Consider the following 14825-nt stretch of genomic DNA (forward strand, 5'->3'; position numbering starts at 1 on the left):
AGCACCCCCACTCCCGCGGTCTGGGGCTTGCGGGGGCTCGGGGGGGTGGGTTTTGGGGGGCCCCGGGGGGCTCGGGCCGGCCCCCCCCCCCCTCCCCGTCTCCCCTTCCTGCCGCGGGGGCGGAGGGCGGAGGTGCGAGGGAGGAAGGGGGTTGGGGAGCCAGCGCCACTCCATTTTAAGGGCTCTTTGGGGTTTCGGCGGCGCTGAGTGGCGCGGCCGTCCCCGCAGCCCGCTCGCCGGGCTATAAAAGCCGTTGGGGTGGGGCGGTCGGCTGTCACCCGCTGTCACCCGCTGTCACCCGCTGTCACCCGCTCGAGTGGGCTCGCCATGGCTGCCGCCTTCCTCTTGGTGCTGGTGGCGGTGGGAGGTAACGGGGGTCCCTCCTGCCCCGCGTCCCGGAGGAGGAGGAGGGTGCGGGGAGGGGGCGGCGGGGGGACAGCACCCCGGGGTGGAGGGGAGGGGGACACGTGGGGATGGACACGGGGGAGAGCGGGGATGGCAGCGGGTGCGGGGACGGCGCCTGGGGACGGGGTCTGCGTGGGGACCCCGGGGTGGCACGACAGGGTCCTCGTAGGGAGAGGCACGTGGGGACGGTGGGGACGAGGTCTTTGTGGGGACCCGGGGGTGGCGGGGACGGGGTCAGCGTGGGGACCCGGGGGTGGCGGGGACGGGGTCGGTGTGGGGACCCGGGGGTGGTAGGGATGAGGTCTTTGTGGGGACCCAGGGGTGGCGGGGATGGGGTCGGTGTGGGGGTGGCGGGGACGGGGTCGGTGTGGGGGGACGGGGGTGGCGGGGACGGGGTTGGTGTGGGGGTGGCGGGGACGGGGTTGGTGTGGGGACAGGCACCTGGGGATGGCGGGGATGAGGTCAGCGTGACAATGGGGGATGGCGGGGACGGTGTCTGTGTGTGGGACCTGAGGATGGTGGGGACGGGGTCCACCTGGGGACCCGGGGATGGCGGGGGTGGTGTCCACATGGGGACAGGCACGTGGGGATGGCGGGGACGAGGTCTGTGTGACAACCGGGGAATGGCGGGGACAGGGTCTGCGTGGGGATTGGGGGGGGGGGTGGGGACAGGAGGATATGGGGACGGGCAGGAGGGATGGCAGGGACAGGGGCTGAGCAGGATCAAGCACCCGGGGCTGGTGGGGCCGGGGTCTGCGTGGGGCCGGGGTCCGGGCACCCCTGGGGCACACAGGGATCTCGGTGAGGGGCGCGCGCTCCCGCGGCCGTGCTCACTGTCCCCGTCCCTGCTCAGCGGCGTGTGCCGCCGTCCCCGAGCCCTGCCAGGGCGGCCCCGCGTCCTGGTGCCAGGACGTGGCCGCCACCACCCCGTGCCGCAGGGACCAGTACTGCCGCGACCTCTGGGACAGCCTGGCCCTGGTGAGCACCAGCCCCGCTGCCCCACGGCCTCGACACCAGCCGTGGGGCAGCCCCCCCGCCCGCATGGGGGTCACGCCGGGGGGTCTGGCACAGCCCTGAGGGTCTGCGTTGTCCCCCCCCCGGCAGTGGGACGTGGCCGAAGGGGACGCGGCGGCGCCGGGCCGGGGGAAGAAGTGCAGCCTGTGCACCAAAATCCTGGAGCAGATCAAGGCGATGGCGGGTGAGGACCCCGACGAGGTGAGGGGGCAGCTGGGGGGCTGAGGGGAGCGGGGCGGGGGGGGGGGCCGGTGCCCCGCAGGCGGCCCCGCTGACACCGCCGGGGCTGGTCCCGGCAGGCGGCGGTGGAAGCGGCGCTGGGCAAGGCCTGCCGGGCCCTGGGGAAGCGCCTGGGCCGCATCTGCAAGCGGCTGGTGAAGAAGTACCGGGAGCAGATCAGCGAGGCGCTGCAGAACGGCGACGAGCCCCAGGACACCTGCGCCGCCATCGGCTTCTGCAAGGCCTGAGCCCGGTCAGCACCCGCCACGCGTCCTGCACCCCACGTCCTGCGCCCCGCACCCTACGCCCTTCATCCCGCCTCCTGCACCCCCGTGCCCCGCGTCCCGCATCTGGCATCCCGCGTCCCGCACCGCACACCCCCGCATCGTCCTGCATCCTCCATCCCGCACCCCACGTTTCCCACACCCCGTGTCCTGCACCCTGTACCCCGTATCCTGCACCCCACGTTTCCCACACCCCGTGTCCTGCACCCTGTACCCCGTATCCTGCACCCCACACCCCACGTTTCCCACACCCCGTATCCTGCACCCTGTACCCCGTATCCTGCACCCCACACCCCACGTTTCCCACACCCCGTATCCTGCACCCCACACCCCACGTTTCCCACACCCCGTATCCTGCACCCCACACCCCATGTTTCCCACACCCCTTATCCTGCACCCTGTACCCCGTATCCTGCACCCCACGTTTCCCACACCCCGTGTCCTGCACCCTGTACCCCGTATCCTGCACCCCACATTTCCCACACCCCGTATCCTGCACCCTGTACCCCGTATCCTGCACCCCACGTTTCCCACACCCCGTGTCCTGCACCCTGTACCCCGTATCCTGCACCCCACATTTCCCACACCCCGTATCCTGCACCCTGCACCCCGTATCCTGCACCCCACACCCCGTATCCTGCACCCTGCACCCCATACCTGCCCTGGGGGTGGGAGGGCGCTTGGGGGTCCTGTGCCTCCGGGAGGGAACCTGCCCGCGCCTCTGCAGGGTGGGGGTGAGACAGGGGACCCCAAAATGCACCCTGGAGAGGGGAGGGGAAGGTTGGAGGAGCCACTTTCGCTGGCACCCGCGTTGGGGGTGACGGTGGCCCCCGACTCACCGCTCCTTCCTTGTCTCCGCAGGCCTCGGCCCCGAGCGCCACCCCCCGAACCCCCTCCCAACCCCGCCTGCCGCCCCGGCCCCCGGATCCCTCTCCCCGTGCCATAAAACAGCTCGCCCCAGGCCACCGCGTCTCCTGGGGATGATGGCCCTGCCGTTCCCCGTGCCGAGGGTCCCCTGGGAGCCCGTCCTTTTTTGGGGGGGCAGGGGGAGGGGTCTGTCCCTTGTGTTGGGGACATGCCAGCTCTGTGGGGACACCGGGAGCCATGCGGGGGTGCAAAGCCCAGGCTGAACGGAGCCGCCTCCCTCCCTGGGGCTGCTGCGGACGGACGGACGGACGGACGGACGGACGAGACCCCCTCGTTTGGTGGTTTATTTGGCCAGAACGAGCAGTGGGGGGCGGGGGACCCGCTGTCCCTTCAGTCCTCCTTCTCGTCCCCGTGGGTGATGATGTAGCACAGCGACTTGTAGTCGATGTTCCCCGAGACATCGATGGGTGTCAGCGCGAACATCTGCTCCACCTGCGTGGGGACACGCACCCGGGGGGGCTGGGACGGGTCCCCGCGGGGTGCCACATGGGGATCGCGGGGACGGGGACTCTGGGGACGGGGTCTATGGGGGACACATAGGGACCTTGGGGATGGGGTCCGGGATCTCGGGGGCAGGGACCGCAGGGGACACATGGAGATCTTGGGGACAGTGTCCCAGCGGGGTACGTGTGATCTCAGGGATGGCACACGGGGACCTTGGGGACAGGGACTTTGGGGGACACACAGGGATCTGGGGCTGGGGACTGTGTCATCCCCCCCCCCCCCCTATTTCCCAGTGGGCAGGCAGAGCCGGGCGTCCTGGGCACCTGCTTCCCCTGAGGGTCCTGTTGTCCCCCCTCGTGCAGGGACACTGTGAGGGGACAGGGTGGGCAGGGGCCGGTGCAGGGGACCGTGACGGTGACAGTGACGGTGACGGTGACAGTGACGGCCGGGGGAGCCGCCTCACCTCCTCTGGGGAGAACTTATCCGCCTGGGTCAGGAGGAGCTGCTTAAACCTGCAGGAAGAGGGATCGGCTGAGCCCGGGGTCGGCTCCTGTCCCCATCCCGGGGGACGCAGGATCCGGCCGGGTGCCCTGAGGGGTCCCTGCTCCCCCCCCCCCCCCGCTCACTCCTCCTTGTTCACGGTGCCGGTGCCGGCAGGGTCGAAGAGCTTGAAGGCGTTGAGGATGGACTCCTCGGGGTCGGTGCCTGGGGGGGGGGGGGAGGTGTTAGGTGGGGTTCGGGGCCGAGCCCTGGGGGGGTCAGGGGTGTCGGGGGGGGGGGGGGTCAGGGGACGTCGGGGGACACCTGGGGCCACTCACCGTTCAGCTTCTCCCCGAAGAGCGTCAGGAAGACGGTGAAGTTAATGGGCCCCTTCCCCTCCTTCAGCATCTCCTCCAGCTCGTTGTCGCTCACGTTTGTCTTCCCTGGGGGGGGACACGGTGACAAGGCCCGTGTGGCACCAGGCGCAGGGGACAGCCTGGCCCCGGGAGGGGAGAGGTGCCACTGGAGGTGCCAGCTGGAGCGCTGGGACGCGTCCCTTGGCAGAGAGCGAGTGGTTCCCTCCGCACACCCGGGTGGCCCCGGCTGCCACTGCCCCACGCTTGGCACCGTCACTGTCCCCTCGCTTGGCACCGTCGCTTCCCCATGCCTGGCACCACATCCGTCCCCACACCTGGCACTGTCACTGCCACCCACTTGGCACCGTCTCTGGCACCGTCACTGCCACGGGCTTGGCACCGTCACTGTCCCCACCCTTGGCACCGTCACTGCCCTCAGTTTGGCACCATCGCTCTCCCACACTTGTCACTGTCCCCTGGCACCGTCACCACCCCGACTCGGCGCCGCAGCCACCCCCGTCCCTACGCGGCGCCCGCTGACCCAGCTGCGAGTAGGTCTCCTTCAGGTCCGCCTTGGTGATGATCCCGTCCCGGTTCTGGTCGATGCAGCTGAAGGCCTGGAGCAGAGCGGGCAGTGGGAGGGGTCAGGAGAGGCCCCGCCCCGGGACCCCCCGCCCCGGGACCCCCTGCCCCGGGAGCCCCCGCCCCGGGAGCCCCCGCCCCAGCTCCCCCCGCCCCGGGACCCCCCGCCCCGGGACCCCCGCCCCGGGAGCCCCCGCCCCAGCTCCCCCCGCCCCGGGACCCCCCGCCCCGGGAGCCCCTGCCCCGGGAACCCCCACCCCAGCTCCCCCCGCCCCAGGACCCCCCGCCCCCAGGACCCCCCGCCCGCTACCTCCTTGAACTCCTGGATCTGCGACTGCTCGAACATGGAGAAGACGTTGGAGGAGCTGCGCCGCGCCCGCCTGGCCGCCGCCCTGCCGCGCGTGCCCGCCCTCCTGCTGGCCTGCGGGAGCCAACCGGGGTGCGGGGAAGCCTTGGTCCGGCCCCAGCCAATCGGAGCGCAGGGAATCCCTTTTTTTTTTTGGCCCCAGCCAATCGGAGCGCAGGGAATCCCTTTTTTTTTTGGCCTCAGCCAATCAGAGCGCAGGGAGCTGCCCCCCCCCCTTTTTTTTTTTGGTCACAGCCAGTCAGAGTGCAGGGAATCCTTTTTTGTTTGGCCCCGGCCAATCGGAGTGCAGGGAATCCCTTTCTTGGTCCTCCAGCCAATCGGAGCGCAGGGAATCCCTTTTGTTTGTCCCCGGCTAATCGGAATCCTACTAGCTGAGGGCTGCCACCAATCAGAGCTCAAGAATAGCTTTCTGGTGGCAACCAATCAGAACACAGGGAATCCTGCTGGCTGAGGGCTGCCACCAATCAGTGCACAGGGAATCCATTTTTGGCCACGGCCAATGAGCACAGGGAGCCCTGCTGCTGCTGGCCGCAGCCAATCAGAACATGAGGAAGCCTGCTGGCTGATGGCTGCAGCCAATCAGAGCACAGCCCTCCCCCATCCCAGACAGCCAATCAAAGCAGCAGGGATCCCCTTCCCCTCCTCCAATGAGCTGGGGGGATCCCGGCGCTGTCTGGGTGCCACCTGTGGGGCTGGGGGCTTGAGGGGCGGCACCGCTGGGGTGGCCCCATCCCCTGGGGGGACCCCGACCCCAGGGCTACCCCTCCTCCCCCCCCGGGAAGCCCAGCCCCCCCCCAGTGTCCCCAGCCCCCCAAGGTGGCCCAGGCCCCCTGGCCCTGGGGTGACCTCGCGCTTTGGGGTGGCCCCAAAACCCCACGCTAGCCCCAGACCCCCATGGTGACCCCACACTCTGTGGTGACCCCAGACCCGCAGGGTGGCCCCAGATGCCCAAGGGTGGCCCCAGGACCCTGGGGGGACCCCAACACCCTGAGATGTTCCTAGATCCTGGGGTGGCCCCATGGGGTCAGCCCCAGGCCCCCTGGGGTGGTCCAGACCCGTGTGGTGGCCCCAGATGTCCAAGGGTGTCCCCGGACCCCCAAGATGGCCCATACCATGGGGTGGCCCCACAGCCCCGGGGCTGACTCCAACAGCTTGAGTGGGTCCCAGACCTGGGGTGCCCCAGACCCCCAGAGGGAACCCAACACCCTGGGGTGCCCCCAGACAGATCCCAACACCTTGGGGTGACGCAGGAGGACGCCAACTCCCTGGGGTGCTCGCACACACCCGGAGGGACCCCAACACCCTGGAGTGCCCCCAGATCCCCAGAGGATCCCAACACCCTGGGGTGCCCGAGACCCTCAGATGGACCCCCGACGCCCTGGGGTACCACCAGACTCTCAGAGGGACCCAACACCCCGGGGTGGTCCTGGTTCCCAGGGGGACCCCAACACCCTGGGGTGCCCCAGACCCCCAGAGGGACCCTAAAACCCTGCCCTGGACCCTCTGGGGACCCCAAAACCCTGGGGTGCCCCAGACCCTCTGGGGGACCGCAATACCTTTGGATGCCCCAGATCCCCCCGGGAACCCCAACACGCTGGGATACTACCAGATCCCTAGAGGTACCCTAACACTTTGGGGTGCCCCTGACCCCCAGAGGGGCCCCAACACCCTGCCCCAGACCCTCTGGGGAACTCAAATCCCTGGGGTGCCCCAGACCATTCAGGGGACCCCAACACCCTGGGGTGCCCTGGACCCTCAGAAGGACCCCCGCACACCCTGGGGTGCCCCCGACCCCCAAAGGGACCCCAACAAACTGGAGTGCCCCAGGAGGACCCCAATTCCCCAGGGTGCCCCAGATCCCCAGAGGGACTCCAACACCCCAAGGTGTCCCAGATCCCCAAGGGGGACCCCCCCCATGCTGGGGTGACCCCAGATCCTCCGGGGAACCCCAACACCCTGGGGTGCTCCAGACCCCCAGAGGGACCCTAAAACCCTGCCCTGGACCCTCTGGGGAACCCAACACCCAGAGGGACCCCGACACCCTGGGGTGCCCCAAACCCTCAGGGGGATCCAAATCCCTGGGGTGCCCCCACACCCCCAGAGGGTCCCCGACACCCCAAGAGGCCCCCAGTCCCCCCTGCAGCATCCCCACACCCCGGGGTGCCCCCATCCCCGGCTCCTGGGGGGGGGGGGGTGGTCCCTGGCCGCACTCACCATCCCCGCCGCAGCCCCGGGCTGGGCTCCCCGGGGCACCCCAGCTTTTATACCCCCCTTGTCGCCCCCGAGCTAAATCGGGTGGCGGATGCGGGCGGGCGGGCGAGCCAAACTTGGCGCTGGCGCCGGGTGCTGACACCACCGGGCCGTGCCGGACACAAGCCAGGCCGGGCCCCCCGGGTGTCACCGGAGGGGGAACGGCACTATTTTTGGCTCCTTGGGAAGGTGGCTGAGCCATGGCATCCCGGAGCATGAAGCAGCCCCCGGGGGCGGGGGGGGTGTGTGTGTCACCCATGTGCCCCCCCGTTTGGCGTGGGCTGGGACCCGCTGGATTTGGGGGTCCCGCTGCTGGCTGGAGCAGGATTTAGCCCTTGGCGGGGGTCTGTGCCCCCTTTTGGGGAGGTCAGCGCTGGGAGGGGGAGGCTGGGGTGCCCCCCCACCATGTCCCTGTTGCAGGGACAAGGCTTGGAGGGGATCCCCGAAAATCGGTGTCCCGCCGCATCCGGCACAGCTCCGGCGCACCCCAGTCAGTTTCTGCCCTCCCGGGGCTCACTGGGGGCCGGCCTGGCCCCCTCCTCCCCCCCGACCCCCAAGTACCCCCCAAGCAGCCCCTTATCTCTCGGCCAACACCTCTGGGGGGGGGGTCTCACCCCCAGCGAAGGGGCTGGGAGGGTGCACGGGGGTCCCGCTCCCTGCGGCTGGGTCCCCAGCGGGGAGGACACAGGGGGCCGGGGAGGCGCAGGACGACCCTCGGCTGCCCCACACGTGTGGGGCAGCCCCACGGGGGCTCTCCCTGCGAGCATGAGGAAGACAAAGAGCTCTCACTCAAGCGGCCCCAGAGGAGAAGTCCACGCAAACCCCATTTATTGGGGAGCCGGGAGCTGCCTTCACCGGCGGCAAATCCCTTCCCGTGTCCGTCTCTGCTCCTTGCAGAGCTCCGAGCGGGACCACCGTCCTCCCCCCCTCCCCCCATCATCATCATCATCATCCTCCTCCTCCTCCTCATCCTCCACCCGAGTCCTCTCTCACTGCCCCATCATGCAGGCCATTTTGCAGGCAACGGCCGAGACGAGCGCGGCCCCGCGCCCGCTGCCTTCCTCCGACTGGATGAAGGTGATGTCGCAGCCGGGCGTCAGCTGCCGAACCGTGGCGTGGAAGCGGTCCTTGAAGCTGCCGGAGGGGAAAAAAAACGGGGTCAAGGCTTGGGGGATGCAGGAGGAGGAGGAAGGGGACCATGGCGGGAGGAAGGCTCCTGGGGGTCCTCACCTGGGATGGAGCTTGTAGACGGAGCCGTCGACCCCCACGGTGATTTTGAGGGTCTCCTGGCTCCGGCTTTCCCGCATGCGGTTGATGACGCCGGCCAGCCCGGCCGAGCACATCTGGGCGGCGCGGGTGGAGACGCTCTCGCAGACCATCCGCACGATGTCACAGTCCGTCCCCGAGGGCAGCAGCTCAAAGGCCGTCAGGATGTTGTAGATCTGCTTGCGGTCGCCGGAGTCGCTGGGACGGGGGGAGAGGGGTGCGTCGGCCAGGGGACGGGGGGACATGGGGAGCCCCCGTAGAAGGCTGGCGTGTGGTGATGGCGCAGGGGACCCCAATATGGGGCAGTTGTAGAGGGCTGGTGTGGGGTGACGGGACACGGGGACCCCAATATGGGACAGTCAGAGCAGGCTGCTGTGGGGCGATGGGACAGGGGACCCCCACGTGGGACAGCCTGGTGTGGGGTGACAGGACAGACACCCCAATGCACCTGGACCGGCGTGGGGTGACAGGACGGAAGACCCCCAGTGCGGGGCAGCAGAGCGGGCTGGTTTGGGGGTGCCGGCCCCCTGCCGCAGCCCCGCCAGCCCCGTACCTCTCGACCTGCGACACGAAGCGGGTCTCGAAGGTCCCGCGGGTCTTGAGCTTCTCGGAGGCCTCCCCGTTGAAGAGCAGGTTCTCGTCCACCAGCTTCAGCAGCACCAGCCGGACGATCTCCCCCATGTACTTCCCCCCGATGATCTTCTCGTAGCTGGGGGGGGGACAGGCAAAGGGGCGACCGTCAGGGCCGGGACTTGGGGGGGGCCACGTCCCACGGCACCCCCCTCTTTCCTTCCCCCCCCTTGCCAGACACGTCCCTGTGCGTGGGCACGGTGGCCGGGGCGAAGGACCCCTGCTTTGGGGGTACCTGTGATGAATTGCTCCGGCCTCAGCCGAGCCCAGCGTGGCGCGGGTGGGCAGGGGGAAGGAGAAGGGTGGGCGGAGGGGACGCGGCCAGGGATGGGGGGGGACGCCCAGAGGAACTGGATCTGTCCTATTCCTTACAGTTGCTGACCGGGGTTAAGTGAGGTCTCGTCCACCACGCGGTCGTACTCCAGGAGGAACTCGTCCAGCTCCCCCGAGGCGCCGAAGGCCCCCCACTCCGTGTTGACGCACATCCGTCCCTCGTCGCCCTCCACCAGCTCCACGTTCTGCATCTCCTCCATGTAGCAGGCGTTGCAGCCCGTCCCTGCCAGCGGGAACCGGGGATGGGACCGGGTGGCGACGGCGGGAGGACGGCACTGACCCCCAACACCCGCGTCCCTCCCATCCTGATGGCTCCGTGGGGCAGCCAACACGGCGGCTGGGGGGCTGTGCTCGGAGCTGTACTTCCCCATCCTGATGCGGATCGGGAAGCTCGGCCCTCCTGCTCCCCCCCCGGGTCCTTCCCCGCAGCCCCAGCCGGCTTCTTGTCCCCGGTTGGTGTCGGGGACGGCCACCACGGGGTCCCAGGGGCTCTGGCTGCTGCGTGGTGAGGGCAGCCCCGGCCTCTGGAGGAGCTGATAAACAGCCCGGCGCCAGCGGCGCGGTGTTTACCCAGGCCGAGGGGACGGCACGAGCCGGTGCGGAAAGCCCAGATGGCCGCATGGTTGATGGCACTAAAGATAGCGTGGGTCTGGGGGGCGGCGGGGGGCTGCTCCCCTGCGGGGGGCAAAGGAGCCTGCAGGGTTCAAACCCATCCCCACCTCCCAGGCTCCCCGGCACGGCCGGCACCGGCCACCTTGAGTCACCACCCATACGGTGAGATGCCGGAGCCGCCGGCAGCCTGGGGAAAGGATGTCCCTTGGGGACAGACCCGTGCCGTGGGTGACCAGACCCATTACAGTGACCACCACCTTTCCACCCCAAAGGTGTCCCCACCGCCGTGGCTGGGGCCGGGCGATGCCATCCGGCGTCCCGACCTCAGGAGACCTCGGCAGGGCGCCGCTGCCACCCCCCTGTCCTTGGTGCGTCCCCCCCCCAAAAGGACAAGCCCCTGCTCGCAGCAGGGGAGCGTGAGCGGGGCCGTGGGAACGGTCCCCACCTCGCCTGCCGCGTGTCCCTGCGGGAAGGGGCCGTCTTACCCACAATCATCCCAACCTCGCACCGGTGATCTTCGTAGTAGCAGGAGATCATCGTGGCCACCGTGTCGTTCACCATCGCCACCACGTCCATCTCGAAGTCCTGGGGAGGGGAGAGGGACCATCGGCGTCTCGCCCGGGGGTCCGGGCTGTCCCGCAGCAGGGGGTTCTGGGGTGGGGGGTCCCCGAGGGCCGAGGGTGCATGCACGTGTCGTGCGCACGCGTGTGCACACGCATGGAACAACCCTTCCCGGGAAAACACGCTGGGCTCCAGCGGCCCCATCGCGGGGACAGCCGGGGGCGCTGGGGTCTCCCCCCTGCTGCGGTACCAGCACAAACCCTACGATCATCTCACCCCTCGCCGTTTGATGGCGTCTCTCAGGAGCCCGACCACGTTGTTCCCTTCCGCGCCGGAGGCTTTGAAGCCCTTGGTCCAATTCAGGAGGATGCCCTGGAGCGAGGGTAAGACCGAAATGGGGCTGTGGGTGTAGCTGGGTCGTGGGGACTCCCGAGCCCTTGTGCTGCCCGGCCACCCCCTCACCTTGTCGATGTCCTCGTGCCGCACGGGGAAGGAGAAGGTGAAGCCCAGGGGCAGCTTTTTGTGCTTCATCTGGTGCTTGTCCAGGAAATCGGAGATGCACTCGGAGATATAGTCGAAAAGCTGGAAGAGAGGAGGTCCAGCCTTCGCCGGGGGCTGTCCCCCATTCTCCTGCTGCCCGCGGCCGGCCACCGTCCCCACCACGGGTCCTCCGAGCGTGGCCACCTCCCCGCCACCCCCCTGGCTTCTGCCAGCTGGAGGGATGAGGGACGTACCCACCGGCGTCCCCACCGAAACACGTCTCGGTGTGCCCCTGCCCGGTGACGGGAGGGGGACGGGATGCCCTGTGTGCCCAGCTCACCATCTCGGCCGTCCCCGTCATGGCATCCTCCGGGATGGAGTACATCTGATGCTTCGTCTTCACCTTCCACTGCCCTTCCTCCCCCTCGCCCACTTTCACCAGCATCACGCGGAAATTGGTGCCGCCGAGGTCCAACGACAGGAAATCTCCGACCTCTGCAGAGCCGGAGGGGGGACACAAGGCGAGCGGCTCAGGGCGGGTCTTGGCCTCCCGCACCGAGCTCAGCGAGGTCCGGGGAAGAGGTGACACGGCAAAGGACTGGGAGCGATGCCCGGCCAGCCCGGCAGCACCGTACCTGAGCCCTCGGGTGTGGAGCGGACGTAGGTGGGCAGCATTTTCACGGAAGCTTCCTCGTGTGTCTCCAGCTTTAGCCCTCGGTCCATCTCTTTTTGCATCCGGTACATCACCTTCTTCAGGTCCTCCTCCTTCAGCCGAAACTCCGACAGGATCTGTTCCACCTGCGGCAGGACCGACGGCATCGGCTGGGGACGGGGGATATGGGACCCGGGTGGCCTGAACCCCAATGAATAATCCAAATTTTCCTTCCCCTCACCCCGGTTTTCCCCACCAGCACACACGACACCCCGAAACACCTTATCCCATCTCTCCGCTATCCTGCCTCCAACTAACGGACACGCTGGTGAACCCGCGGGGCTGGCACGAGCCGCTGCTGGCCCCAAATCCTCTCCCGGCGCTGCCCGCGAGACATCCGCGGTCGGCACAGGGGTCCCCGCGCCCTCGCCTTCAGCCGATTGATTTTCCACAAGCTCGGACGGTCGCGTTGAAGCCGGTGCCGTTCCAGCAGGGCTTGGACCAGCGACCTGGGACGTCCCATCCCGCCGAATCCCAGGGTCTTTCCCAGCAAGGAGCGCTTCCAGCGATGCCAGTTAGGAGCTCAGCAGCCCCCACCGAGGACGTGGGACCCCTCTGCGTCTGCAACGAGGATGCTGCGTCCTCCTCAGTCCCCCGGGGAGCCGGGAGCGTCCCTATCCCCCTATTCCCCCCCGGGGAACCATGGGTACCATTTTCTGCCCATCAAACTTGGCGCGAGTGGGGGGCCGAGGGCGGGCGGGCGGGCGGGCAGCCAGGACCGCAGGCAGGATATAAAGAGTATTATCGGGAACTGCTCCCTTGCCTCGCTACCAGGGAGAATCGCAGGGCCCACTTGAGGGAAGCGCCTGGCAGGCAGGACCTGTATTTACCCTTTACGTAGCAACCCTGGGCTCCGCCGCCGGCGCAGCCTCCATTAGCCACGGCACGTAATCGGGGGCAGGCAGCCCCGGGGCTGTCAGATGGAGCCCGGGGGGGAGAGAGCGCTCGCTGCTCGGCCAGATGCAGCCGGCGGCATTAGAGGGCTCATTAGGCACTGGGATCTGGGCAAGCTTAAAACGCTCCCGCTTGCACTTTCGCCGGCAGAGGGATGTTTTCCTCGAGGCTGCTGCCGTTTCCCCGATGCGTTTCAGGGGGGGGGGGGGGGGGGGGGCTCTGCAAAGGGCTTTGGGATGTGGTTTGGAGCATCCCGGCATGGGGAGACCACCCACCACCTCGGCTCAGCCAAACCTGCGGCCGCTCGCCCCGATACCCCCAGTTCATCCTGATACGTCACCCGGCCCCGAACGCCGTCCCTCAGCCTCCAGCCCCCCCCCCCCCCCCCCCGAGCGGGGGCTGGTCCCAAATATCTCCTCGCCCCGAAAGCTCCTGCCCTGCAGAGCCCTCGCACCTGGGCGAGCCTCAGCCACCACCCGCAGCCGGGTGGGATCCCGGCACCCCGGCACCTCTCCAGCCATCCTCCCATGTCCGCCCCGGTGCCGAAGCCCGGGGGCTCCATTAACCCTGAACCCCCGAGGTGCCGTGAGACAAGATGCCAAGAGACGCAGCTGCACCACGGAGGACAGCGCCGTGCCGGGGGACGCCGCTGGCCACCCCACAAAGGGGCTGGGGCAGCCCAAGGCAGCACCGCGGCGAGGTTGGCCACAACCCGGAGGCTGTTCAGCCCGGGATGGTTGGAGAAATCCTGCCAGGAAAAGCGTGGAGCTGGATTCAACCATCTCGCCCGAGTCGTCGGCTGAAGGTATTCAGCGTGAAGCCACTCTGCGGCACCGTTTGGCATGCGAACACCAAATCTGCCGCAGCCAGAGGGTCCCTGTCCCCAGGGCCGGCACCCGAGGGTGGCACCCAAGGGTCCGAGTTTTATTTCTCCAACATTTTCTCCATCTCAGGTGCCGCGTGCCCTGACTCATCCCTTCTCTTGCCTCCGAAACGACGGGTTTGGCTCTTCCTCGGCGGGATTTGGCTCTTCCCATGTGACCGAACCCGGCTCTTGGCTTCCCAAGGAAACTGTTTGCTCTGACGCATCCCACCAAGGGGACAAAGCTGTAAACCGTGCGGCCGAAGGCTGTGGTGGCCGGCGGTGCCCGACTCTGCCAGCCACGTGCTCCTGCCCCCAGCACGTGCCGTGTCCCCTCGGTGTCCCCTCGGACGTCCCAGTCCGCAGCGGGGAAGCATCTCGCCGTCCTCACCCACGGCACGGCCCCGCGAGCCCAATCCGTCCGGGAGAGGAGACGGGAGCAGCTGCCCCCAACTGACGTTTGGTCGGGGCTGGGCCGGGTGCTGTCCTCCTGGGTGCCTCGGTGGCAACGGTGACGACCAGGAGGAGGTAACGGGCCCCATCTCATCCCAGGGACGGCAGCCGCTCGGCTGGCAGCAAGATGCCAAGGGCGCTGCCCGAGCAGGGGGAGAATCCCAGCCAGGAGTCGCGGTCCCGCAGACGCTCCCGGCTCTGTCCAGAGTCCTCCGTGGCGTGGGGACGGGGTACGGCCCGTGCTGTGCCGAGACCCGGCACACCAAAACGCAGAGCCCTCGCTTACGGCGCTGGGTCCCCTCCCCGGAGCGTGCCGGGGGGTGACCTCGGGGACGAGGACCCCCCTGGGCATGTTGGGGCTGACCCCCAGGTGGCACGGCTTTGCCCCCGGAGCCGACGTCCGACCTGCCGGCCATCCTCCCCTCCCAGCTGCCTCCGTCCCCAAGGGGCACCTCGCCCGACGGGAGACGCCCGCGGCGCCCGGCCGCTCGCCGCAGGGATGGCTGGCAGCCTGGGGAGGATCCCCGCCGCTCCCCGCCCGCACCCGCTGGGCACCCCCGACCCCGTCTCCCTGCCAGTCCCCCGGGATCGCCCCGGCGGCGGCCTCACCTTCTCCTTCCTGCCGCTCTCCATCCTGGCTCGGTGATCCAGCATGGGGGCAGCCGTCGGGGCGGGGTGGGCTGCGGGCCAAGCC

The 14825-nt window shown here is 69.1% G+C and overlaps 3 protein-coding genes across 3 annotated transcripts; 1 reads left to right on the forward strand and 2 right to left on the reverse strand.

Annotated features, from left to right (window-relative positions):
- The first annotated feature begins 219 nt into the window (after positions 1-219).
- GNLY (granulysin) lies at positions 220-2880 on the forward strand. The gene is made up of 5 exons (XM_076359015.1): positions 220-367; positions 1259-1383; positions 1510-1620; positions 1719-1891; positions 2784-2880. Exons 1-4 carry the CDS (start codon positions 328-330, stop codon positions 1884-1886), a joined length of 444 nt encoding a protein of 147 aa, XP_076215130.1. The 5' UTR covers positions 220-327; the 3' UTR covers positions 1887-1891; positions 2784-2880.
- Positions 2881-3119: 239 nt separating this feature from the next.
- On the reverse strand, positions 3120-5109 carry MYL7 (myosin light chain 7). Its single transcript, XM_076358810.1, has 6 exons — positions 5022-5109; positions 4671-4746; positions 4112-4216; positions 3920-3998; positions 3757-3805; positions 3120-3281 (listed from the first exon to the last, which is right to left on the reverse strand). The coding sequence occupies exons 1-6, from the start codon at positions 5055-5057 to the stop codon at positions 3180-3182; spliced, it is 447 nt and encodes a 148-aa protein (XP_076214925.1). The 5' UTR covers positions 5058-5109; the 3' UTR covers positions 3120-3179.
- A 3180-nt stretch (positions 5110-8289) lies between these two features.
- On the reverse strand, positions 8290-14811 carry GCK (glucokinase). Its single transcript, XM_076358957.1, has 10 exons — positions 14741-14811; positions 11846-12008; positions 11551-11705; positions 11193-11312; positions 11007-11102; positions 10655-10754; positions 9597-9780; positions 9148-9303; positions 8559-8792; positions 8290-8462 (listed from the first exon to the last, which is right to left on the reverse strand). Exons 1-10 carry the CDS (start codon positions 14783-14785, stop codon positions 8318-8320), a joined length of 1398 nt encoding a protein of 465 aa, XP_076215072.1. The 5' UTR covers positions 14786-14811; the 3' UTR covers positions 8290-8317.
- Between the last annotated feature and the right edge of the window lie 14 nt (positions 14812-14825).

The sequence above is a fragment of the Aptenodytes patagonicus genome, chromosome 24 (genome assembly GCF_965638725.1).
Source record: "Aptenodytes patagonicus chromosome 24, bAptPat1.pri.cur, whole genome shotgun sequence".
Lineage (NCBI taxonomy): Eukaryota > Metazoa > Chordata > Aves > Sphenisciformes > Spheniscidae > Aptenodytes > Aptenodytes patagonicus.